At 42.2% G+C, this 23947-nt stretch overlaps 2 protein-coding genes across 3 annotated transcripts; one reads left to right on the forward strand and one right to left on the reverse strand.

Annotated features, from left to right (window-relative positions):
- Window positions 1–15330: 15330 nt before the first annotated feature.
- On the reverse strand, window positions 15331–19961 carry LOC108043029 (gamma-tubulin complex component 2 homolog). 2 transcript variants are annotated; one of them, XM_017121560.1, is made up of 8 exons: window positions 19635–19961; window positions 19368–19523; window positions 18975–19314; window positions 18389–18910; window positions 17277–18322; window positions 16877–17198; window positions 16587–16697; window positions 15331–15761 (listed from the first exon to the last, which is right to left on the reverse strand). In XM_017121560.1, the coding sequence occupies exons 1-8, from the start codon at window positions 19688–19690 to the stop codon at window positions 15543–15545; spliced, it is 2772 nt and encodes a 923-aa protein (XP_016977049.1). In that variant the 5' UTR covers window positions 19691–19961; the 3' UTR covers window positions 15331–15542. The 2 variants fall into 2 exon arrangements, with proteins under 2 accessions (XP_016977049.1, XP_016977059.1); XM_017121570.1 differs by lacking the exon at window positions 16587–16697 and having other exon boundaries at window positions 19635–19959.
- A 424-nt stretch (window positions 19962–20385) lies between these two features.
- LOC108043061 (vacuolar protein sorting-associated protein 33A) lies at window positions 20386–23227 on the forward strand. Its single transcript, XM_017121604.2, has 2 exons — window positions 20386–22021; window positions 22386–23227. Exons 1-2 carry the CDS (start codon window positions 20579–20581, stop codon window positions 22794–22796), a joined length of 1854 nt encoding a protein of 617 aa, XP_016977093.1. The 5' UTR covers window positions 20386–20578; the 3' UTR covers window positions 22797–23227.
- The last annotated feature ends 720 nt before the right edge of the window (window positions 23228–23947 follow it).

Genomic DNA, 23947 nt, shown 5'->3' on the forward strand with positions numbered 1-23947 from the left:
GCCAGAACGAAAATACCAGCTGGAAGGGAGGCCAAGACGGGATAGAGAGGAGTTGTTGGGGAGAACTGAGATAATAGCAATGGTAACTGAAAAGAATGAACAGAAATGATGGCAACAAGACCTGCAATTGAATGAAGAGGAACATGCCCAAAATAATACCACAAATATGGAATTTTCGACAATTGGTATATTAATAAAATATTATTGTCATGAAATAATTTAAAACTATGCGAAGCTCACAATCTGCTACCGAGGCTTTGTCACTGGTCTTTGAATCTTTATTTTTGTCTTTTTAATGAAGAATCTTAGCTTTCAGTATTATTTAAAACAAATCAAGAAAACAAATTAAGTTTAAATTAGTACTTAATGTAAACTTAGAAATAATCAAGTAATTTCGTGCAAAAATGTATTAATTTATTGCAATTTCCAACCAATTTATTTACTGTCCAAAATTAAGGACCCCAGTAATCCGTTAGTTGATTAATTTTAAAGGAATTGGCTTACCCCGTATAAAAAAATCAAAAACTGATAGTAGCTTTAAAAAGAGTCTAATAAAATATGCTGAATCTTTATGAAACATAGAGGGGGTACTAAACATTTGATTAATTGTATAACAATTTTATTATATGCTCCCAATTGGCTTAAGGTCGCGTAATTGATTAAAAATATCGAAGTATCTTCCTTCCTCAGTTTACTTTAAAAGGAATTGTTCAGTTGAAATTTAAAATATGTAAATGGTAGCTTTGCTTGGGGTTGTATTTTTTCTACGCATACGTTATTGGGAAGAAAATAACTACATGTGGTTGATTGCGATAGAATTTTCGTAGTTTTCGTTGCTTTTACTACATTTGGTACAACGCAACTTTAAGGTTGCATTTAAATGCATCACGTCAAAGGGTACCCGTACCCGGTACCAACACAACTAAGTGTTCTCTGTGTGCGAGTGTACGTGGGCAAGCACTTTCCCAAAGTTACACACACAGCTGCAGATAAGGACACAAGGAGTGGGGGAACGAGGCTGTGAAGCAGGCTATTAAGCATCCATTTAGGATACTAATTTGTGTATCATTACAAATTGTATCTGCACGCACACACACAGGCGAACTGTTGGCCACAGCCACTGCACACCAGCCATCCATCTAGCACCAAAGCCTCCAACCACCACCCACCACGCACCACCCAGACCCATCCATGGCCACCCAAAGCCACCCATTGCCACCCACTGGCCGCAGGCAAGCTTGCCTTTGCTCTGCTCGCATGTTACTCATACGCAGCGTTGGCCACAAAGAACATATCACTGAACACAGGGATTGCAATGGCAAACCAGCAATACAGGAGGGAGGGAAAAGGGGGATATGTTGATGGTGATCATCATAACATCAATTAAGGCTTCTATCCATCTATTCCATTTCATTTAACCAACAAAGCCAGCAAAAAGCCAAGGAAAAACCCCAAAAACAAAAACCAAAGCAATAACAACAACAGAGCCCCAGAGTTTTCTAGCTTGTTTTTCCCTTATTTATTGATGTTGTTGTTTCTGTTAGTGTTGTTGTTGCCTGGGTCGACATCTTTCGATATTTGCGAAACGAAAAACGAAAGAAGAGCTCTCTTCCCCAAAGAATGATTTCTGCTGTTGTTTTCCCTGATGATGGCTTACGAACAGGACATTCAGGACTCTTTTCCACACACACACACACTTTTAAAGCAGGCATATGGGGTCGAAAAAAGCACCTCGCCATCACTTTGTCAGCAAGTAAGAAAAATGTATCTCATTGATGTGGCTTTTTAACTTTTCATTATTTACCGCTAAAAGCATCTTTTAAAAATTTTCAAATAGCTGCCGCAACAGAAAAAGCGCCCGACAACAACAGCAACAAGAAAATCGGAAAAAAGGGAAAAGTTCAAGGAACAGCAGAGAGCAGAACAGGGCTAAAAAATGCGAAGACAAAAAAAAAAGTAAAACATGAACTAATGCCACTGTCGATTGTTAACGACTACGTTAACACCCATTACTCACAACCGACTTACAAAAATGTATATGTCATATAAACAATGCGTCAATGAGGATGTTTTGATTATTTATTTATTATCCTGTTAGGGATTATATAATTATAATTTCTTTATATATTTCTTAATATATTTAAATACCCTTAGGTAAAAAATAGTAATGCTGCAAAACCACTGATTGGTTATTGAAAGCTTTAGAAGCGACTATCGATAATATCGGTAGTTTTTACTTGCAACTTAATTTTATATTTTATATTTATACTTCTCAAACATCGAAAATGTATTTTCTGAGAGTTACACAAATCTAGTATACCCACATCCCCCTGCGACAAATGGGTATGAACAGGAAAGCAAAATGAAAATGGTTGGGTGCTCGGAAAGTGCTCGTCCCCGCCCACCCCCACAAACCGCCATTCCCCCCGCCCTCAACCTTCTGACGCCATTTTGCCAGGACTTTGATATCACCCCCATTCGCCTGTTTCGTCCTTCAACTCATTTAGCTGATGCTGCTGTCATTTTTTGCTCGTTCCTTGCGGCTGCACCACGCCCACTACTTGGAGCACTAGCTCCCGCCCCTTTTATATTTTTCTTTTGTGATGTCTGTGTGCGCCGTTAAACATTTCTGAAATCCCCAATCCCCCTCGCCCTCACCCGTCCATCTTCCGGCACACTCTTCCCCACCCCTTTTTTTTCGACGTTTTTACTTTGATTGCAAAACGCATTTTTATTCCTTGTCGCGTTTAAACGCGCTTAATTTAGCCTATTAGTTTCTTGAATGCTCCCATACACAAGCGCATGCACACAGGAGGAGGAAGTTCAATTACGCTTGTCAAGCTGAAATTCGAGCGCCGCTAAGTATGCAAGCCTTTAAGAGGTTGCCCCGACGTGAGTCCCTATTTCCACTGAGCGAAATCGGACGACAGTCCTAGGAACTGATTGAACCTTTCACAGAAAAACATTCCTGGTTAATTCCAAAATATAGTATTCCAAAAATTGGTTCATTTTGATTTATTGAATAAGGAAATAACATTTACAAATGTTTTTTAAGTTACAGAAATGTATACACTTTAATGGGTTGGAAATATTATAAATTGTTGAAACACTACACCGAAACTACCAGGTAATATCACATTTCTATTAGACTACGATAAAGCTGTATAAAGGGGTCCTTACACTTTGGTTTTAAAACAAAAATGTAACCATTTTACAGCAATTCTTGGAATACAAATACTTTATAGGGTTGAATGTCTCATTTCATGCGTTACAAACTTCGTGCTAAAATTGTAATGACCCCAGCAAAAATATAAGAACTTTATGAGTATCGTTCATTGGATAATGTATATGTTAATTCCGATTAAGAATCGAGCCTTAGCTTAGGGAATGTAAGCAACAAACACGTAATTTTTCCAAGAGAGACATTTCTTTCGTTTTTTTTATCGGATTCCCAACGAATGATTTTTTTGTTTTGCATTGGATTTTAAGTCTTGTTCACCGTTTTTTGACATACACGGTTTTCAATCTGAAAAGGACATTTTGCGGGTACGCTAAAGTTGGTTTTCCTGTCAAAGATAGATTCGAAAACTTGACGGGCAAATGCGGTCAACATTGGAAAACTGTTGTTTACCCTAATTATAAGTAAGTAATCAATATTTTTGTACATAAATAATGCATCCTATTATTATTATTATAACTCAGTGAACATCAGTCTAATGTGCAGTTAGCTATTATCTAAATAAATTCAAAATGCTTAATAATTCAACATTAAAACATCGACTTCTCGTGTTTGGCGTCTGAACTCAGATTCTTAACAGTTGTGTTAAATAAAATCTGTTCATTCCTCGACACAAGAAGTTGACGTTAAGACCAGCATACTCAACTGAAGAGAAAACAACGAGCTTTCTCGAAATAGGTCATCTCCTCTAAGCGAGCAAAGAAGTAGTATTTGTTTGTTCTGAAAAGTCAAATATAACTTTTTTGAAAGCTACGAGGATTTGTTCCATTAACAATAAAAGCAGTGAAAGCCATAGACCTCCATAAACAAAGAAACCGAGATTGGAGGCCAAATTAAGAAATTTGACAAAACTAAATGTTTAAGTGTTTACGATCAGAGATGATATAAAACTATCATAACAAAGCAAAAAACATAAATATATACGCCTAATTTTTTGAAGCCAAACAAATTAAACAAATTTTAACTGATCTGTCCGGTTGGCAAGATTTTTAATCATGTACACATACCAAAATACGTCTAGGAAATTTTTACCTTAATAAAAAAAACAGATCGATTTTTGTGTTTTTTAATTAAAACACTGGAAAATAGTTGTCGAATGTTGGAGTATCATACTTCGTTGAACTCGTTCCAAATTTCCAATCAAAAGGCATTAACATAAAACATTTCGTTTCAAAACATTTTTCAAAAAAAATCACTATGAAAAATTGTTTGTCCAATATTCGGAAAAACGCAGCTCAAATATCGCTTTTTTTTACCAAACAAGAAAGGAAAGCAAACTTCGGGCGGAGCCGAAGTTGATATACCCTTGCAGAATATTCTGTAAATTATATTCTCCAAAATTATTTATATGATGCATTCTTAATACTCATAAAAAATCCCAACTTCCCAACTTTAAAAACACCAAAGTTATGGCATTTCCAATCGTTCAGTTATATGGCAGCTACAAGATATAGTCGGCCGATCCTTATGAAATTTGGTAGGTCGGATTGATTGGCGAAAAATTAAACCCATAGATAATCCCTACTTTCTTACTTTACAAACAACAAAGTTATGGCATTTCCGATCAATCAGTTATATGGCGGCTATAGGATATAGTCGCCCGATCCTTATGAAATTTGATAGTTCAGACTGATTGGCCAAAAATAAAACCCATAGAAAATTACAACTTGCTAACTTCAAAAACACCAAAGTTATGGCATTTCCGATCGTTCAGTTATATGACAGCTATACGATATAGTGGCCCGATCCGGCTCGTTCCGACTTATATACTACCTGCAATAGAAAGACAACTTTTGGGAAAGTTTCAAGCAGATAGCTTTAAAACTGAGGGACTAGTTTGCGTAGAAACGGACGGACGGACAGACGGACAGACGGACGGACAGACGGACGGACAGACGGACAGACGGACATGGCTAGATCGACTCTCCTGGTAAAGCTGATCAAGAATATATATACTTTATAGGGTCGGAAATGTCTCCTTCACTGCGTTGCAAACTTTTGACTGAAATTATAATACCCTCTGCAAGGGTATAAAAACCCTGGGAAATAAATATTGTTGCCAAAATCAAGCTCAAATTTAGCTTTTTCCATAAAAACCCTGGGAAAATCCGAAAAAATGCAGTTCAAATTTGAGTTTTCTGATAAAAACAAATCGAAACAAAATATAGGTCGAATGTTGAAATGTCATACCTCGTTGAATTCAATCAAAAATTCAATTTAAAAACATATTTTTAAACAAAGTTTCGAAAAAAATAGGAAATTCTAAATTTAAAGTTCGCTTAAAAAAAGTTTTTCCAAGCCCACTTTAAGTTAATTAAGTTAAATAACCAGTTGCACAGAACATTCAGTAATGCAATAATTACTTTTAATTAACCTTTGCAGTTCTCTGATATGGGCATCTCTCCGATTGTTAACAAAAAGCTTAATAGTCTTTTCTTAATATATCTGACCAGCTTCAAAGGCTTAACAAAAATAACTTGCAATCCTGTACCTTAAATGAAAAACGATAATCTTGACTTTGCCCAACTTCCATAGCCAAAGACTTAAATAAAACGTTTAAATGATTTCAATATTTCAATTTAATTGGGATCATTTAAAGAAATTCAATTTCACTTTGCATTTTCCTGTTTTAGTTTATTATAAAACATTCGCACACAGACATCATCCGCTGCTCCCTATATCTGCGAAAAAAAAGGATAGAATGTAAATGTGGGTGTTGGAAAGTGGGGACGAGGATATATCCCATATATAGCTGGGGCGACTAGTTGGGTTGCTCCGCCTTCCCAGGACTTCCCATTCCCCTTGCCCATTAATTTTTAAGTCATACAATTTTCGAGGACAGCGACGAGATACATCAAAAACTACAAGGACAACAACAACGCGATTATCATGGACTCTCAACTGAAATCAAGTGAATGTCCCTTGATGCTGAAGATATACTCAAAACTCATCGCAAATATAAAAAAAATAAAGATACATATGGAAGGGAAGGGGCTGGGGTGGAGTGGAGTGGAAGAAGGTAGAAATGGAAAAAATGTCGCCCTGCTGTTTCCGGAAAAGTGCTCGGGGCGCACATATGTCAACTTTTTGCCATTGCCATTGCCTTTGCCGTTGCCTTTGCAGTTCCGCGCCCGCGCTCGCATCCGCATCCGCATCTAGCTCCGCATCCGCATCTTGCTGTGCTCTTTCATCCTTCTCGTGCACGCACACTTTGTGACAAGTTTAGCGGGAACTTTTCGACGGGGAAAGGACGAGACGAGACGAGACGAAACAGGACGAAGCGAAGGGCAATGCGGCGCACTTGAAGAGCGGCACAACTTGAAATTGGAAACTTTTGAATGTCCCTCTTATCAAAATCGTATAATTTGAATGTAATTTGCAACTGCAAAGGGGCGAAAGCATGCGGCCGCTCCGCATTTCCGGCTCATGATCCCGTTCCCGTTCCGTTTTCATCCTGCCACCCATCTACCACCCCCCTCCCATCCCCTTACATCCCAAAAAGGCTGACCATGCGTGAACGCAGGCGAGGAAGGACGAGTAGACAAGGCTACAAGGATACAAGGAGAGTCCTGTTCTCGGTCTGGGTTGTTTGCAGCATTGCGGTGAAGTCAATGAAACGACAGGTTGCTAAATCTTTAATGGCCCTTGGATGTGGAGACAAAAGCTTTTTAAAAGCTTGATAAGCCCCATCCAAATGACACATTTAAAGTGGCTATTTATTCCAACACAGCCTTTGAACTCCTACAAAATTGTATAGTCTTTTTGCTGTTTTCGCAAAAAGTACTCAGTACTTCTAAATTGATAGTTATTTTAAATTAATTAAAGTAAGCCCTTGGGACTTACACCCATTTGATTTCTGCTCAAAAGTACGTATACATGATAAATACCTTAATCATACTTATGAACTAGATCTTCTTCAATACATTATTATTCTTTTATAGAAACTCGCTTATTTAACAATTCCAATTTTAGAATTATTCAAATGCTACAAATTTTTCAACTATTTTTATATTTGTTGTCCTTTTAATACTACCAATAAGGAATAATTAACAATATTTACCTTGTTATTATTAAATCAATTATTAATTAATAAAATAATATTTTTTTGCATGGCGCCAAGGGTATATAAACTTCGCCCAATCGAAAATAGCTTCCTTTCTTGTGTTTATCTACTTTCTGTTTCCAAATTCTGGCCAAATTTGACGTAACTTGACTTTATTTGAACAGAGAGATTTGCGAGCATTCTGAATGCTAGGAAATGATTAGTCCTCTCGGAATTGTAGTCTCTCGATAAGCAATTGACAATGGGCAGAGATAAAGGTGCGGATAAGACGCTTTGAGCGTCAAAAGCCTGACCCAGACAAAGTAATTCATCCGCATCAGCATCCGTATCCGCTTAGCAGGACCTGCAACCGCAATCCCACTACCAGGATTAGCCCAGTCAGACCTCGTCCCCGTCCCCGTCCCCATCCTCATCCACGTCCTCATCCTCGTCCCCTGTGACTGCTCACCCCTCGAACACTTTGGCAACGCACCAGCACCAGCACCAGCCTCAAACAAATAGCGATGATGACAACAATTTAAAATCCATCAAGAGCACAAAAAGGCCTCATTAAGTCAAGAGGGTGACGACGGCAATGGGGTGGGCGGAAAGCCCACTGGAAGTGGGTGTGGACCGGTCCCGACCACCACATCACCATCACCCCCTCCCCCCTTTTGCTTTGGGTCGGGCAGGCGCAAAATGTAAGCATAAGACACAATAGTAATTATTGCCTAAATAATTTCAAATGAAGCAGAGCACACGGGCAGTTGAGCCTCAGCATCCTCATCTCGATGGGGTGGCGAATTTCCAAGGGTGGCGACACTCACGGTGGTCCTGCACAAGTGCACTACACGTCCGATTTCAATTGAGACATTCCCATCCAGCTTTCCAACTCGCTTGTCATCACAAGCGACCCTTAGACTTGGTTGGATGGCAAGTATTACTCTCACTGAGCCCTATAAAATTCGGATTATAGTTATGCAGTCGGGATAAAGGTATTTATAAAGGGGATATATTAAGAGAAAACCCGTCTTACTCTGTGCCCATTCTACATATTTAAAAAGTTTCAAGATCACAACTAGATAATTAAAAATTAAAAAGATCCAAAAGACATATTTGGTTAATTAATACACAAATGGCATACCACAAATATTTATAATACATTCCTCCTTAAATGGAGGGTTTTTAGATGTATATATCTTATAGATTTGCTAACGGAAATTGTTTATATTTTTGGGTAAATAAAACAGGAGCATTTCGGGAAGTTATATTATACTAACTGAAAAAGTAAATTCCTTAAAGGTAAAGAATTGGGCTTATGTAAGTAATTATACTAATATAAGTTATACCCCATTTATAGAGGTAAGAAGTAAAATAAGATGTAAAACTTAATATGCATGCAAAAAAAGATAAAAATAAACCCAAGGCAATTAAATGAATGTAGTATACAACAGTGGCTTAAGATTGGTTAAAAAGGAGCAATGCATAAATAGCCAATTAAGTACCGGATAGCACAATTGATTAATTTTATTTTGTCTTATTTGTCTTTGGGTGACCCCAACCACTCCTTGTTGCAGCCAATGTGTATATAAGTCACTAATTCGTATTCCCGCGAATGGCAGCTCAAAGGGCATTTGCAACTGGAGACGACAAATCCCTAAATAGGCACTCATTCCGGCCTAATCCAAGTGCGCATATGCTCGATTTGGCAGGAAGGCGCCGACGCAGATGCGGATTCGGATGGGGATGGTGTTGGTGTTGGTGTATGGAATGCATGGACGCACCGAGGCACACCAGGACCTGCCAGGAGTCGTCCTTTCGAGTGACTGCGATAGCCAACACCTCGGGGTGTCGCCCGTAAGCGCACATTTGCCGCTCAAAACAGAAGGGAAGGATGCCGCGGATGGATAGTTGGATGGATGGATGGATGGATGGATGGATGGATGGATGAATGGCCAGCAGGACGACTGATGGACAACTGCGTGAATCAGGACCAGCGACTGAAATCTCCAATGCCTCGCTCAGCTTTTTGTTTCACTGGTTCACTGGGGGTGGTTGCCCTCCATTCTCTATATCTCCATCCACCCGCCAATCCCTCCCTTCAATTGCGACTGCACTTGCCCTAATGTGTCGATGTCAATGTGCTGGTAATTCGAGTAGGCAAGGACTCGTCGTCCTGGGATGTGCCTCTTTAGCGTCGAATGGCAAACAATTGTGAAATTGTAACAACAGCAGCGACTGCGACGGCGACGGAGGAACAACAAAGAGTCACTGCGATAACAGCCAAATGAAGATCAAATGAATTGTGGAATTATGCCACAAAAATTCGAAATCAATTTGCACATGTGTTCCTCTTTCTCCTGTCAACGACATGGTTTTTGTCAATTTCCTCAACGGGGCTCTTGCAACTGGCGAATTAAATCAGTTTGGTTGGGTTATTCGTATACGTTACACTTGGAGAAACTCATTGAAGTCAAAGAAAGAACCGGATATAAATTAAGAACAACACATTTGGCCTATATTGGGATTTAATTTAACTCGAAATTTAATTTTTTTGGTTTTTAAAACTTAATATTGTTCTTTAGTGTATATACTTAAACTTTCTTCTTTTCTTTAATTTCAAAATTTCTTGATTTAAAATGTTTAAGTACATTTACCCTAATCAACAACCTTACGAAATAAAAATTTCAGATAAAAAAAGTGCTTAATTTTGTATTGCAATTTTTATTTTGTAAGGTTTTGAATTAAAGTTAGCAACACGCTTTAAGAATAACAAACAAATAACATTTGTGATTTTTTTTGTTCATTAGCATGATAATGTTATTATAGTTTTATTGTCTCCCAATTAGCAAATAGATACGTTTATTTTATAATGGTTATAAGTCTGTTTTTTTTTTCAAGTTATTATTCCAGTGAAACTTTTCCAAAAACACCATCTGATATATCACTGCAAACAATTTAACTATTAATAGAGCAGATATTTGAATATAATTATTCTTGTGCTATTCTTATATTTAATACGGATTAAGTTACTGACTGTTGATCATGATTCATGACAAAAAAAAGTATATATATATTTATTTACTACAACCTTTAGATCAAGTTGTTGTCTGGCATTCACTTGGAAGGAAAATCAGGATTATGAAGAGAAACCCCTAGTCTGGTTCGGTGCGATGGATGCAACGATGCCATTGAAGAGTTTGTTTTGGAGCCATTGTTTAGCCGCACATGCATGGACTGGCGCCCAGAGGATTGGTCGACTGATGCCTCCTGCATCCTCCTCCTGGCGGTCCCCCATCTCCTGTTTATGCGTGTGTGTGTGTGTGTGTGTGTTGGAGGTCCTTCAGATCCAGTTTCTGCGTGTGTGTGTTGGCGTTGGCGTCAGCGCAATGCCATTGTTTGCCGGCATGTGGCTGCCGTGCACGTCCACATCCGCATCCGCACCCGCATCCGCATCCGCATTACAAGTGCAGCAACATCCGCTCCAGACCCCTGGCTGCGGCCTTGCCCCCGGCCATCGCCTCCAGGACATGCCCATGACCATGCCCATTCCCAGTCCCAGTCCCACCTCAGTTCCTTCGACGTCATCACCCAATTTGCTGAGACACGTGCCTCCACTTGGCAGTACAACGAGTCCTGCCAGCGACCAACGACCAACAACCAGCAACAACAAACAGCAACAGGAGCAGTCAAAGGATGGCGGCGGGAGTCAAGGAGTCAAAAGAAGTCAAAAACCGTGTCACGTGTGTGCGGCTGGGTGTGCTAATTTCGTCACCTCCTGTTTTCAGGAGCTTCCTAATTCCGCCCAGAATGACAATGGCATCTGCCTGCCTGCTGGCCTCCACATCCTCCACCTTCACATCCACCTCCACTACCACCTATACCAATGCCACCCCAAACGAACAAAAAAACAAACGTGAATCCCAATGCCACGCCCACAACATGCGAATAAAGTTCGCCAATTTTCATTGCGATTGTTCGGTACTCCGCGTGCGTCTGTCTGATTCGCTCTGTTTATATGTATATGGGTCACGCTTTGAGTGGCAAATCTATTAAACTTATTGAATGCAATCATTTCATTTGTTTCCGATTCCCATTTTGAGATATCCGTGCTGATGAATACTTTAGAGTTCCGAAGGACCATGAGAGTCAGTTATGAATTTCGGGGTAAACATTACAATACAATTTTCGTTATAGCAGCGGGGATATATAATATTAGCTTTGTTTGGGTTTTTTTGGTTAATATATTTTGGATTTATATTATAATAAAATTAAAAAAATCTTATAAGTTTTGGGTTAAATAAGTGTTTACTTAAACTTACTTAGATATCTTTCCAAATTTCGAAAATGTATGTTTTAAGTGATATACTTTTTGGTCAAAGCTAATGTAACAATGAAACAGCTATTGAGAGTTTACTGACGTTTAGAGCCTTGGATCGCAGGACACTTTTTAGTTATATTTATGTGATTGTATCACCCAATTAAGTGTTACCTGGAGGGCGTTTCGGGGCGGATTTCCTTCTAAGTGGGGCGCTTGTAGTGCGGTCCATTGTCCAAGGACACGTGCCGCTGAAAAGGCGGCTGGCTTGCCACCAAAGTCCCGATGTCCCATGTGAGAGTCATGGCGACATCCAACATCCGTCGAGCTGTATGGCCTTCTAATTGAATAAATTCGAGACATCCCGCCCACTGACTTTTTTTTCCCCATTTAGCGCATTGTACTTGGCTATACAAATATTATTTCCAAATTTATATAAAACATATAGAACATACTCATTCCTACGCTGTCACTACATCGGGGAAATAAGACCATTCGGGCCGGAGACATCTTGGTATTATCGCAGCAAGTTTCCGGGATTTCGTACTGTATGACAAATTCTATATACAATACGAAACCTTAGAAATTTTCTGCAGTTATCTACCATTAACTACCAGTTTAAACACTTAATTACAACAAATCAAGGGCTTCCACGGTGAAACTACGATGAATTCTTGAATTTAAACACTGCCTACATCCAGTATGTAAACTGATTCCGATACGGATGTGGGGGTTGTTTGCACTCAGAGATTCCGGAGTCCTCGAACGTTGGAGGACCAGGACCTCGGGAACCGCCTGCAAACAGCATCACCTCGCCATTGGTGAGGGCATCTCCAATGACGAGTCGGCAGCATTGGATTAGTTCTCATTAATGGCGGAGCGGTGCACTGACCAGCAGACTGACCTCTCCGCTAGCACCAGATCCCAAATCTTAGATCCCGACCCATCCACTGCCAGCATCATCCATTCCACACCAAGGTCTGGCCTCGATCACGCGAGTATCGCACCTTCCTGCAATCGATATTCGGTGAGATATTCACGTCGTCGAAGCCGTGCCTTGGTCAGAGTTTGGCTAAATCTTCCAATTCGACAGTGCCCGGGTTTCTCAAAAAAAAAAGAGCTACGCGAAGCTAATCCTAATTAAATTAATTGCACCAAGGAAAGGACCAAGATGTCCTTATATAAGCAACATGTAATGTATCTATGAAAACATTTTTACAAATAGTTGTTCACGACCTAAACAAACCTTTTTATAACATCCATAAAATATCGATACAGTTTTAATAAAATTCAATATGTCTATAATACGACCATATCGAAAATATCTGCCATAGCAGCTTCTATTGAAAGTGTGTCAATTTCAATCGAATTCAATTATGGGGATTACTCTTCAAGTTTTCAAATATCAATCGGATTAATGCTTTCCGATATACTCGTACATATATTATATGAAAAACGATTATTTGAAAGATTTAACATTGGCTAAAATTCGGTTTTTAAAGAAGAATTTGAAATTTTTTGTATTTTAGATATACAAATCGTTTAACCAAATCCGTAAAACCCATGTAACTCCTTAAATTATATATTTTTATCTTGATTTTAAAAACACTTCAACAAAGGAAGAAAACAAAATGATCAACTCATAAAAAATACAGGTGCAGTAACTTCACTAATTCTTTGAACCTAACTTTAATAATAAATATATTATATAAATATATATTCCTTCTTACAAAAATACAAAAAAAACCTGTGGCCAGCAAAGATGGAGGTATTTCAAAGATTTACTAATGTGCTTTTGAGGGTCTAAAGCCAATGTTTTACCACTAACCATACAACATATATTGTATGGTTAGTGGTTTTACGAACTATTCTATGTGAACTCCGGGTGGCAAACTTTAATGGAAAACTGTGTATTTAAGCTAATGAGAAAATGTAAACGAAATGAAATCATTGTTTTTAAAGCGATACGATATTCATGTTTGTTTTCCTTTGGATGCTGATGTTGCTATAATTGTTGCTATCAGCGCATTTGTTATTGAAGGCTTTTCTGCGCACATTAATGAGCTGCTTGTACGCTTTTAATTTGCATATGTCTGTAAATGCCGAATCGATAGATAGATGGGCTTTTGATTAATTAACATATACAGACGCGCACAATCGCACACAGGCACGCCCCGTCCGGCCATCCGACCATCCGACTATCCGGGTCCGGCTGTCCGTTTGTCTAGTTGTCCAGTTGTCCGGTTGTCCGGCTGTCCGGTTGTCTGTCTGTCCGTTTGTCCGGCTGTCCAAGTCCGGCTTTTCGAGACCAGAACGCTGAACGAGGATGGAGTCCGGAGAGCGACATGGCCAAAAACCATAATTGATTGTCGATAATTCATGCGAGCTTAAATTGCCAATTGCTTGTGGAGCAGAGGGTTGAATTCCGGGGGCCAGGAGATGCGGGAGTTGCGGGAGATGTTATAGAGATGACGGTTGGACATTGATGACGGCTAATGGCGAACATACAGACGCACCCATATGCCCCTGCGACTGCATATTTATATACTCCAATATTTGCAGTACATATGTATGTATATATGTAGATACATATATGTGGCCACCAGACTTTGCACTACATAAAACTTGCCTGCAAATTGGCTTTTGTGGGTGTGTATCGGGGCGTATGTGCGATGTGTGTTCTTTTCAGCCTGTCCACTCGGACATTCTGTCCCTCAAAAGCGGAGAAAGCATTGAGTACCGATAAAAACAATCCATTAAATTATAAATGGCGTATTTTTAAACCAGAATTGGAACTTTATCAAAGCATAAAACTGCAGGCTCAGTATTTATAAGCTCTCGCCTGATGAGACTAATCAGGATGTCTCATTTAATGCTTTGAAGACTTATAACTACAATTAAGTTCCCAAAACGAAAAAAAGGAAATGACTTTCCCAAAATGTCTTACTGGAAGAAAAAACACTTCGTTTTTTATTTACTTTTGACGATTTATTAACAGCTCGAAACTAAGAATACCAATATAATTAAAAAGTTTAGATCAAGGATCAAGTCCAAGGATTTAGTAATATTATTGTATAATTTTATTTTACTTAAACAATCTTTAGATTTGACTATGATTTGTAATAGTTAAACTGAGATTAAGGGAAAATAAAACCCGCGTAAAACAAGGTACTTAGAAATTGAAGGGAGACACAACATATGTGTATTTTAGTGGTTTTATTTGTGCAAAGCAGGACAGTAAAAAATTATTAAATTAGCTTTATATATGTTAGCCAGAAACTCATTAGACAGCCTTTTTCCCTTTCAAGTTATTTCCACAGGACGCAGCTTTAATAAATTACTGGTATCGAAAGATCACCACCTGACCTCTAAAAAGGGTCAAGGATAAAAAAAAGTGAACTTGCTTATTGCCATACCAAAACTATCCCGCCAGGAGCAACCAGAAGGGACCAAAGGGGTAAAAGGCCACCAGGACAAACGATTGTTGCAGCTAAACTGGAACTCATGTCTCAGCTGTCATATACATTTGATAGGTATAACAGTGAGGATGGGGTTTCTGGAATAAGTGCAATGGCGACCAGAGCAAGATCGGGTTTGTTGCGGCAGAAAGGACGAAGTGAAGGATCTACGTCGGCGGCACAGCCAGCATTCAACGCCGCTGGCTTACGTTGTCCATAAAAACCGTGTCCAGTGACGTTGATTGCAATTGTGTAGACGCAAACGGCAGCGACAGACAATTTAATTGGGTTTATTAAAACATAAATATTAGAATTCGATTTTTACAACTAAACGAAAAACAATTTGTGTGCTTAGTTGGATGGCAAATTAGAAGACATGCGGGAATGATGAGAAAAATGTGTGAATCATGATTAATAAATTCATTTATCTAATACTTTATTCTTGTCTTTTCTGCCTTCCATATCCTTTTTGTTCGAAGACTTGGCTTAGCCCATGGCATCCTTCACACAAAGCTTATCCATTTGATCGGAATAGAATGCATTAAAGTTGATTCTGTGCACGAGATTCATGAAACGATCGGCGGTGTTCTTTTTGGCCATATTTGTGATTTGCGTAAGGAACGAAATAAGCAAGGCGGTGAATTCTAGATCAAAACGCCTAACCCGCTCCGAAAAAGTATCCGCTGGATCCAAAGATGTTTCACACTGGCAGAGAACACAAAAAGCACACATTAATCATTGGGATACATTAAAAAAAATGTATAAGTAATTGTAGTCAATATTGTATAAATAATAATGTAAAAAAATTCATATTCATTGCTAATATAAATAAATTACGATAAATATTTATATGGTAAGGGCGCTTAACTACTGGAAAACGATATGACCCTCGAATGCAATATATTTTAAGAATAAATTTGCAGAAGTATATAAAACCCTGCATTCATAACAAAATTTGATTAATTAATTTTATAATTTGGGCAGAACGTTGCTGATAAGGTTGTCATTTTGATCAAATTTAAAATTCAAATAAAATGGCCATTTATGTATCCTTAAAATAAACGAAAAATTACCAATTGGTCTTGATTTATCTGATGTTTCTTATGACAAAATTCCATTTTGTTATAACTGCAGGGTTAAGGGCTACCATCCTTGTTTTTAATTAAAAAACAATCTAGTATTGTGTTACTTTGTCTGGGTAAGACTTTAAAATAATGTACAACGATTTAACTTAACGTTAACATTTTTAAGGCGTACGGTTTTAGGACTTAATTAAATTTCATGCACATATATAAATAACACCAATAAAAATATAATGCATAAAAATAAATCAGAAGTCAAAAGTGGATAGGTAACAACATGCAACCCGCTTTCGGGATGAAATCATATCATTAAGAATCGGATTCCATGCCGACATGCGAACCAGCTATACTCCCTTGGGAGCAAAGCGGAACAGGAGCCACCGCCAACAGAAGTACAAAAGAACGCAGGAACTGAAACGAATAAGGTAAGCACAAGCCTACACAATACCTGGGGCCGTTGCGAGCTCTCCGGTTCGGATTCGGAGCTGTCCGCGCTGTCGTAGGTGCTATCACATACCATTGACTTGAGCTCGGCGTCCAGGAAGAAACGCTGCGAGCGCTGAGAAGGCGGGCAAGGGAATGGATGATTCGGAATTGGAATTGAAGGCATTGGTAGGCGGGAGAGACAGAGAGTGTAAAAGCAGAGCAAAGAACAAGACAAGAAAGTTGTACGGGAGAAGCAGACGCCGGGAATAGCTGGATAACTTAGCCACCTGGTGCCTTCGCCGGTGGACTCACCTGGATAAACTCGCAGAACTTAAGACAGATCTTGCACAGCTTGAAAATGGCACGGTTGAGGTGCGACGACTCCGTCAACATGCAGTTTTTGAGGCACGAGTCGAGGAAGTCCTGGTGCAGTCGCAGCACGTTGTCCACATTTTCCACATTCTTCATCTTCTCGATGAAGATGTGCCAGTTGGGCTCGATGATCTCTATCATCATGTAGTACTCCAGGTTCTGGATGGCGTTCATCATGCGTTGGCGCAGAGTAAACGCCGACCGATAAAGCTCAGCCGCTTGCGGCGAGAACTTTTTCGCAATAGCGTTTTCCTTCCAAATCCTGCAGGCAAAAGAAGAGCGGGAAGAATAAGCTTCGAGGATTTGAGACAGACGGAGGGAGAAGAAACGGGGAACCCACTTGCAAAGCTGACGCTCCACATGCTTGCAGTAGAAGAGCTGTCGAAAGAGCATCTGGTACTTGGAGATGGCGATGTGGTTTAGAACCAGCGAGACGGGCCACTTCACCTCGTAGGTAAAAGCGAAGCACTCAATGCCGCTGAGGTCAAGGCGGTGCTGTGCCTGCCAGTACTCTTCCTTCTGGTTCATAATCTTCGACATCTGCGTGACCAGGTCATAGGGCAGCAGCTCGCAGTGCAGATCGTCCTTGTACGGATCGTTGCGGGCGGACGATAGGCGCAGTGTAAGCCCCAGTAGGTTTTCCAGTGTCATGGGCAGCACATGATCTACGTTCTTTGACAACTCGTCCTCGCATGCGTCCATAAACTGCATGGTAAAGTCGCCCTGGTTGAGCAGAAGGTAGCGCTTCACCGACTGAAGGTGGCCCATCAGGTCGTTCTCCGCCAGCAGCACGTCCAGCAGCATGCGCGCGGCGAAGTAGTAGGCGTCGTTGATAACGGAAACGTAGCGCTCGCTGTTCGGGTCGAACTCAAGGTGCATTTGCTGCGTGGGCATCACTCGCTTGCCGCACTGCCTGACCACATTAAGGTACTTGCCGGTGCGCAGGATCTTGTCCGAGTACTTTTCAAGGAACGCTGGTATGTGGTCACGGCGAACGGTGTAGCGTTTTTCCCAGTAGTCATCCGAATAGTGCTCGGGCAGCTCGTCGCGATGAATCACCTCGTTGTCCTCCACGAGGAACTCTTGGTTGCGATCAACGATCACGCCTTTTTGGATCCACAGCTTCAGCATTCGCATATACGGCTCAGCCGCCTTGCGCGTCAGCCCGATGATCAGTTTTTGAGCCGCCCGGTCGCCTTCCAGCCGCTTGATCCGCTCGTGCAGGTGCGTCAGCACTGCGGCACCCCGGTCCTCGTTTAGTTGAATGTCCACCAATGTCGTCCAGACCTCCTCCATCACCCAGAGCGTCGGTTGCAGGTAGTAGAGCAGTTTCTGTATTGTCAGCTGCTGGTGGTGCAGCTCCTGTTCGGCCTGTACGATCAACAGCTAGATTTAGGAAAAGGGCGACCTGTTAGTTAGGCATATACAAAGAGTGGGAGGTATAACTCTTACGTAGAAGTCGTAGGTAAGCTCCTGCAGCGCCTCATTCAGCGAGTTGATAACCTGACCCTGGCCGTCGGTGGCTGTGACGATCTTCTGGATGCCCATGAAGTGCGAGGCCAATGGCAAGATTTCCTGCACTAGCTCCGCCAGTGAGCGGTCTAGATGCGTGTTTACGACGAAAACCGTCTCGAACCTGGCCAGGCCCACGCTAGATGGATCGGGCAGAACGGGAACAACGAAGTTCTCGCGCACTCCCGTTAGGCAATGCAGCAGCTCATCGAGAATCACTCGCTGCTGGCTGACAAGCGGCAGGGCTGCGATCTCCGTCTTCGGCATCTGGTTCCCGTCCACCTTGTAGTAGTCCCAAAGCAAATGGGTGCGATATTCGTCGGGCACGCCTGTCGGCGGCACCGCAGGGGGCGTTCCTGTCTTGAGGCTGCTTGACGTTTTTCCGCTTGCGGCTTCACTGGTCAGGGTACGATAGCTGCTCATCGATCGGTTAGACACGGCATTCAGCACCCGCTCCTTTATCTGGGGCAAAGGAACAGGTTTAGTTGACTGGACAGAGTCGGCAGCGAACACATTTCGCTCTCACCACACTCAAATCGCCGCGCTCCTCCCTGTTTGAACCTTGGCTCCGTTGCGACTGCAACTGGCGACGCCTAGGGATGAGTCCTTTGCTGAAGGCGGTCTCGGATTCGCAGGACTTCGACGGTGTCGAAGTAGCGATACCCTGTGGCTCGTCAACGAGACTGCCTCGGGAGGTGCAGGAAGCGGAGGCGTGGACTTCCGACAATGTGCTTAGCGAGGACTTGCTCGGCAGCGGCGAGGTTGCTAATGACGCCATCTCATTACTCAACGGACTGGACCGAAGGTGTAGACCGTCTTCACTATATCGTTCAGCGAAGACGAGCAGTGCGTACATGGGATCCTTACTGGAAGAGAAGGTATACATTAAGGTGGAAGCCAGGAGCACCATCACACTCACCTCTTCAGGATCTGCTTGATCTCGGTGATCACCTGCTCGAAGTTGGGTCTTTTCCGGCTTATGATCACCAGCACCTGGAGCAGCTCGTGGATTGGCAGACGCTTCTCATGGGTGGCCCGGAATTCTCGCAGAATGCTGTCCGGCGTATAGGGAGCCCTGCCGTTTCAAAATGGAGGATGTAGAAAGCGGCGGTGAAGAAGAAGAAGAAGAGGAGACGGTAGACTTTAGATCACAGCGACTGGCCACCTGTGCACTCAATCCACTTACTGAGTCTCGAAAATCAGATTGGCGAGCACTTGGCGCACCGGATCGGTTTTACTCATCACTGCAGTTGCGATTTACAGTTGCGCGCTTCGCTATTTACAGTTAAGCAGCCGAATTGCCAGAAATCGAGTTAAATTTTGAGTGGCTCTCCTTTTCTTTTCGGTTGAGTGCGGAGACAGGGTTGTCAGCTGCCGGTAATCTCTTGGTTATTTCGATCCTTCGGTGCGATGCAGGCGATCATTTTAGTTGGTCGCCATGTCGCGGTTATCAAATTCAAGCAAATAAAAGCGGCGTAAACAAATCGAAGAAAATTTGCATCGCAACACGGCAGTTGGTATTTAATTTTCAGGCTGTGGTAACACTAGTCACGGTCAAATAATGGGCGCGTTCAGCAGCGTTTGCTTTTAGTATAGGATGTCATTGGTGATTGCCGGAATATGATGACCAAAAAGCAGACAAATATTTATAAGCAATAAAATAAATATACCCAAATGTATATATTTATATTTATTATTTTTAATAGTTATCCTTCTTTTTCGTATTTTCTGTAATAAGTATTTTATTTTTTTATATACACGTTCAAAATGTTTTTGAAATAATCAATAGAAAGACATAAATAGTGTTTTTATTTAACATTTTACTATTTATCGTCTATTTGATTTATATATCAGTCGTGCGTTGGTGTGATTGGTCCGTAAAACGGGAGCGAAGTACAGCCGTAAAAAGGGATTTTCGGGGCAGAGGGCTACGGTCCCACTGCGGCGCAGGCGCAGGCCCAATCAGCTGTTATAGAACGCCCACAGTCGCGGTTCTGATCTTCCGCAGCCGAAATTCGTGGGCGTTGCAGCAACCCGCCAACGCACCGAGTCGAGCCATTGAGGATACGGGAGCCACCGTCAACCGGAAGCCGCAGTGAGATAAAGAACATAATTCGCGAGTCACAGAGCATGTTTCCCCACCTGAAGGGTCACGGGCAGCGGGTCAACCTGCAATTGCTGCAGGAGGCCGCCTGCCGCGAACTGGTTCAGCAGTTGGATCGCATCGAGGGTTCCAAGGTCATCGTCCTGGACGAGGACATGATTGGTCCCCTGGACCTGGTCACTCGGCCGAAACTCTTCGCCGACCGAGACATCCGGCTGTTGGCCCTCAAGCCGGAGCTCCACCTGCCGCGCGAGGTAGCCAACGTTGTGTACCTGGTGCGCCCAAAGGTGGCGCTGATGGAGCAACTGGCAGGACACGTGAAGACCGGTGGGCGCGCGGCGTCCGGACGCCAGTACCACATCCTCTTCGCCCCGCGTCGCTCCTGCCTGTGCATCAGCCAACTGGAGGCCAGTGGCGTGCTGGGCAGCTTTGGGCGCATTGAGGAGCTGGCCTGGAACTACCTGCCGCTGGACGCCGACCTGGTGTCAATGGAGCTACCCAACGCTTTCCGCGACGTAAGCGTGGACGGCGACACCAGTTCGCTGTACCAGGCTGCAGTGGGTCTGGTGCAGCTGCAGCGGCTCTACGGGCGCATCCCCAAGATCTATGGCAAGGGCGAGTTCGCGCACAGGGTTTGGGAGCACGCCAAGCAGTTGGGACGAGACGAGCGGACGCTATACAACGGCGATAAGGGCGTTGTTGACCAGTTGATCCTGCTCGACAGGGGCATCGACCTGCTCAGCCCTTTGGCCACACAACTCACATATGAGGGGCTCATCGACGAGTTCTACGGCATCCGGCAGAACAAGCTGCGGCTGCCTGCGGAGAACTTCCCCTCCGACGGATCCATTCCCGGGAGCGGAGGCAGTGGCCCGCGGGTCGAGGAATCGCAGTCCCTGCTGGGCGAGACCGAGAAGAAGATCATCCTCCTACACTCTGGGGAACAGCTGTACGCGGAGCTGCGAAACAAGCACTTCAACGAGGTCACCAAACTGCTCGCCCGCAAAGCGCGCGAAATTCACAACCAGATGCACGCCACCTCGCAGGACAAGAGCGTGCAGGAGATCAAGAGCTTTGTGGAGAACCTGCTGCCGCAACTGATGGTCCAGAAGAAGGCCACCTCGGAGCATACGGCCATCGCCGGGCTCCTGCACGGGCAGGTGAACGCGGTGCGCTTCGCCGACGACCTGGCCGCTGAGCAAGAGTTTATGGTCTGCGCGGACATTGACAAGCCGAGCGCCTACATCGAGGACCTGATCGCCAGCAAGGTGGACCTGCGGCGCGTCCTGCGGCTCATCTGCCTCCAGTGCAACGCCGCCTCTGGGCTCAAAGAGAAGCTGCTCAACCACTACAAGCGCGAGCTGGTCCACGTCTACGGCCTCGAGGTGCTGCTCACCATCAGCAACCTGGAGAAGTCGGGTCTTCTGCACCTGCAGACGGAGTCGCGGGCCTACAGCGTGCTGCGAAAGGTGAGCAACTATCTAAAAGCCCTAGTGGTCATCCCTTAATTCACATTTAATTTTTAGTAACATTTAGTAACATCCCTAAAAGTTTAGTTAAATAAGTAGATTATCAAATTTGGGAGAAGTCTAAGCGAAACATTTCTTAGAATTATGATTTACCGCATTCCTAAAATTCCCTAGATTATACTAAACAATTAGACCACCAAACATTACTTATAACTCAAACTTACATATATGGCATCAGTCATATTCATATTTAATTAGAGTCGAAATCAAAAACAATTTAACCTATAATCAGTTAGAAATCAAATTAGAGGGTTGTGATAAGATTTTTCTATGGTGATTATTAAAAAAACTTTGCTTTTTACAGACACTTCATCTCACTGTGGACGACAATGTCGAGGTGGAGCCGAAGGATATCAGCTACGTGCACAGTTTCTACGCTCCACTGACCGCTCGCCTCGTGGAGCACTCGCTCAAGCCGCTAGGATGGCAGTCGCTCAAGAGCCAGATCACTAATCTGCCCGGTCCGACGTTCGAAGATTTCCAAGCGCAGCTGGTGGGGATTGGCGGACGCCACACAGGCACCACGGTCACCGAGGGATCGCTGTTGAACGTGCCACGAGTGGTGCTGGTCTGCTTCGTGGGCGGGTGCACCTTCGCCGAAATCGCCGCACTACGGTTCCTAGCCGCCCAGGAGGACAACAACGTAGAGTTCTTGATTGCGACCACGAAGGTCGTCAACAAACACTCCTTCCTGGACAGTATGATGAGCTCGTGAGGGCGGCGGCTGAGCCGATTGGAGGCCCATCGCCTGTCCAACGACCACGGACTGGCACGTGGATGAAACGCGTCGGAACCGCTGAAGCCAAGGCCAAAAAGAAGGGGCAAGCGGCGCAGCGCTGCGATCTGGAATGTGGATTAGCATTCCGTGTGCTACGGGCGCTGTGAATGACATGGTTATTAAAGATGCGCTGGCACTCGGGAACCCATAAGCATATATATTCTCAATTACGGCATTTATTTTCATATTCTATTTATCGTAAATGAATATGTATTTAAATACATATATATATATATATATATATATTCTCCTAAATATGTACATGAATGATTGTAGGTGTAAGTGAAAATGATTCCAAATTAAATTCATTCAAGTTTGTGCGAGGAAAATAATGTCATAATAAAGTATTTAGTCAATGTTATATTGTATTATCTAACCAGTTACAGTTATTTAATCGCTTAATCGATATTATATAAGCCGGTAAACCCCGGCAGTCCAATCTATACGCGTGTTTTTCGATGTTTATTTATTTCTTTAATTGTAGGATGTCAATGTATACGAGTCATATAAATTCGGTGTACTCAAGTTAATTGTAATTCAAAGCAAAGACATTGAATGTTTCCTAAATGACAAATAATTTTATATTATTTTTGCATTTTTTTTGACCTTTGCATTGGATTGGATTTTTTGGTTCCTACACAATAATTGTTCACCAAAAAAAATTGTTGAACTGGACTTGGACTGTGCAGGGGTGTCAAGAATAATACGTAAAAAGATCCCAGAGATTTTTCGGATTGGGTTTTTGCCACTAAAAAATGAAATAGTTAAAATTCGATGGAATTAAGATTCTTTGCTAAGAGTTTTGTAACTTTTTTCAGCAAATCAAAAAAAATTTAAAGGCAGACCAAAGTCAACCGAGATTATTTTTGTTGGAATTTAACGAACAAATTGTGTATCTAAATCTAATGAATTTTAAATTCATTTACCGTAATTAATATTCTCATATAGATGTATAATTAATAAGGAAAGGGTGGGTATGTAGTTAAAAGGCGACTACATTTGCGTCGATTGATGAAGGAAGGATAAAAATATTTTTCTCAGAAGTTATTTAACTAAATGTAAAATTTAAATTTTAAATAAATGAAAAA

Source organism: Drosophila rhopaloa, unplaced genomic scaffold (genome assembly GCF_018152115.1).
Source record: "Drosophila rhopaloa isolate 14029-0021.01 unplaced genomic scaffold, ASM1815211v1 contig_3, whole genome shotgun sequence".
Taxonomy (NCBI): domain Eukaryota; kingdom Metazoa; phylum Arthropoda; class Insecta; order Diptera; family Drosophilidae; genus Drosophila; species Drosophila rhopaloa.

Bases quoted from the DNA above. Each gene is read 5' to 3' on its own strand.
- LOC108043029 (XM_017121560.1), bottom strand. From the start codon at position 19,690: ATGAGTAAAACCGATCCGGTGCGCCAAGTGCTCGCCAATCTGATTTTC. The intron at 18,323-18,388 runs GTAAGAGTTATA...TCCTAAATCTAG, and splicing joins AGCTTACCTACGACTTCTAC to CTGTTGATCGTACAGGCCGA. The intron at 16,698-16,876 runs GTGAGTCCACCG...CCGCCTTCTCAG, and splicing joins AGTTCTGCGAGTTTATCCAG to CGCTCGCAGCGTTTCTTCCT.
- LOC108043061 (XM_017121604.2), top strand. From the start codon at position 20,579: ATGTTTCCCCACCTGAAGGGTCACGGGCAGCGGGTCAACCTGCAATTG. The intron at 22,022-22,385 runs GTGAGCAACTAT...TGCTTTTTACAG, and splicing joins CCTACAGCGTGCTGCGAAAG to ACACTTCATCTCACTGTGGA.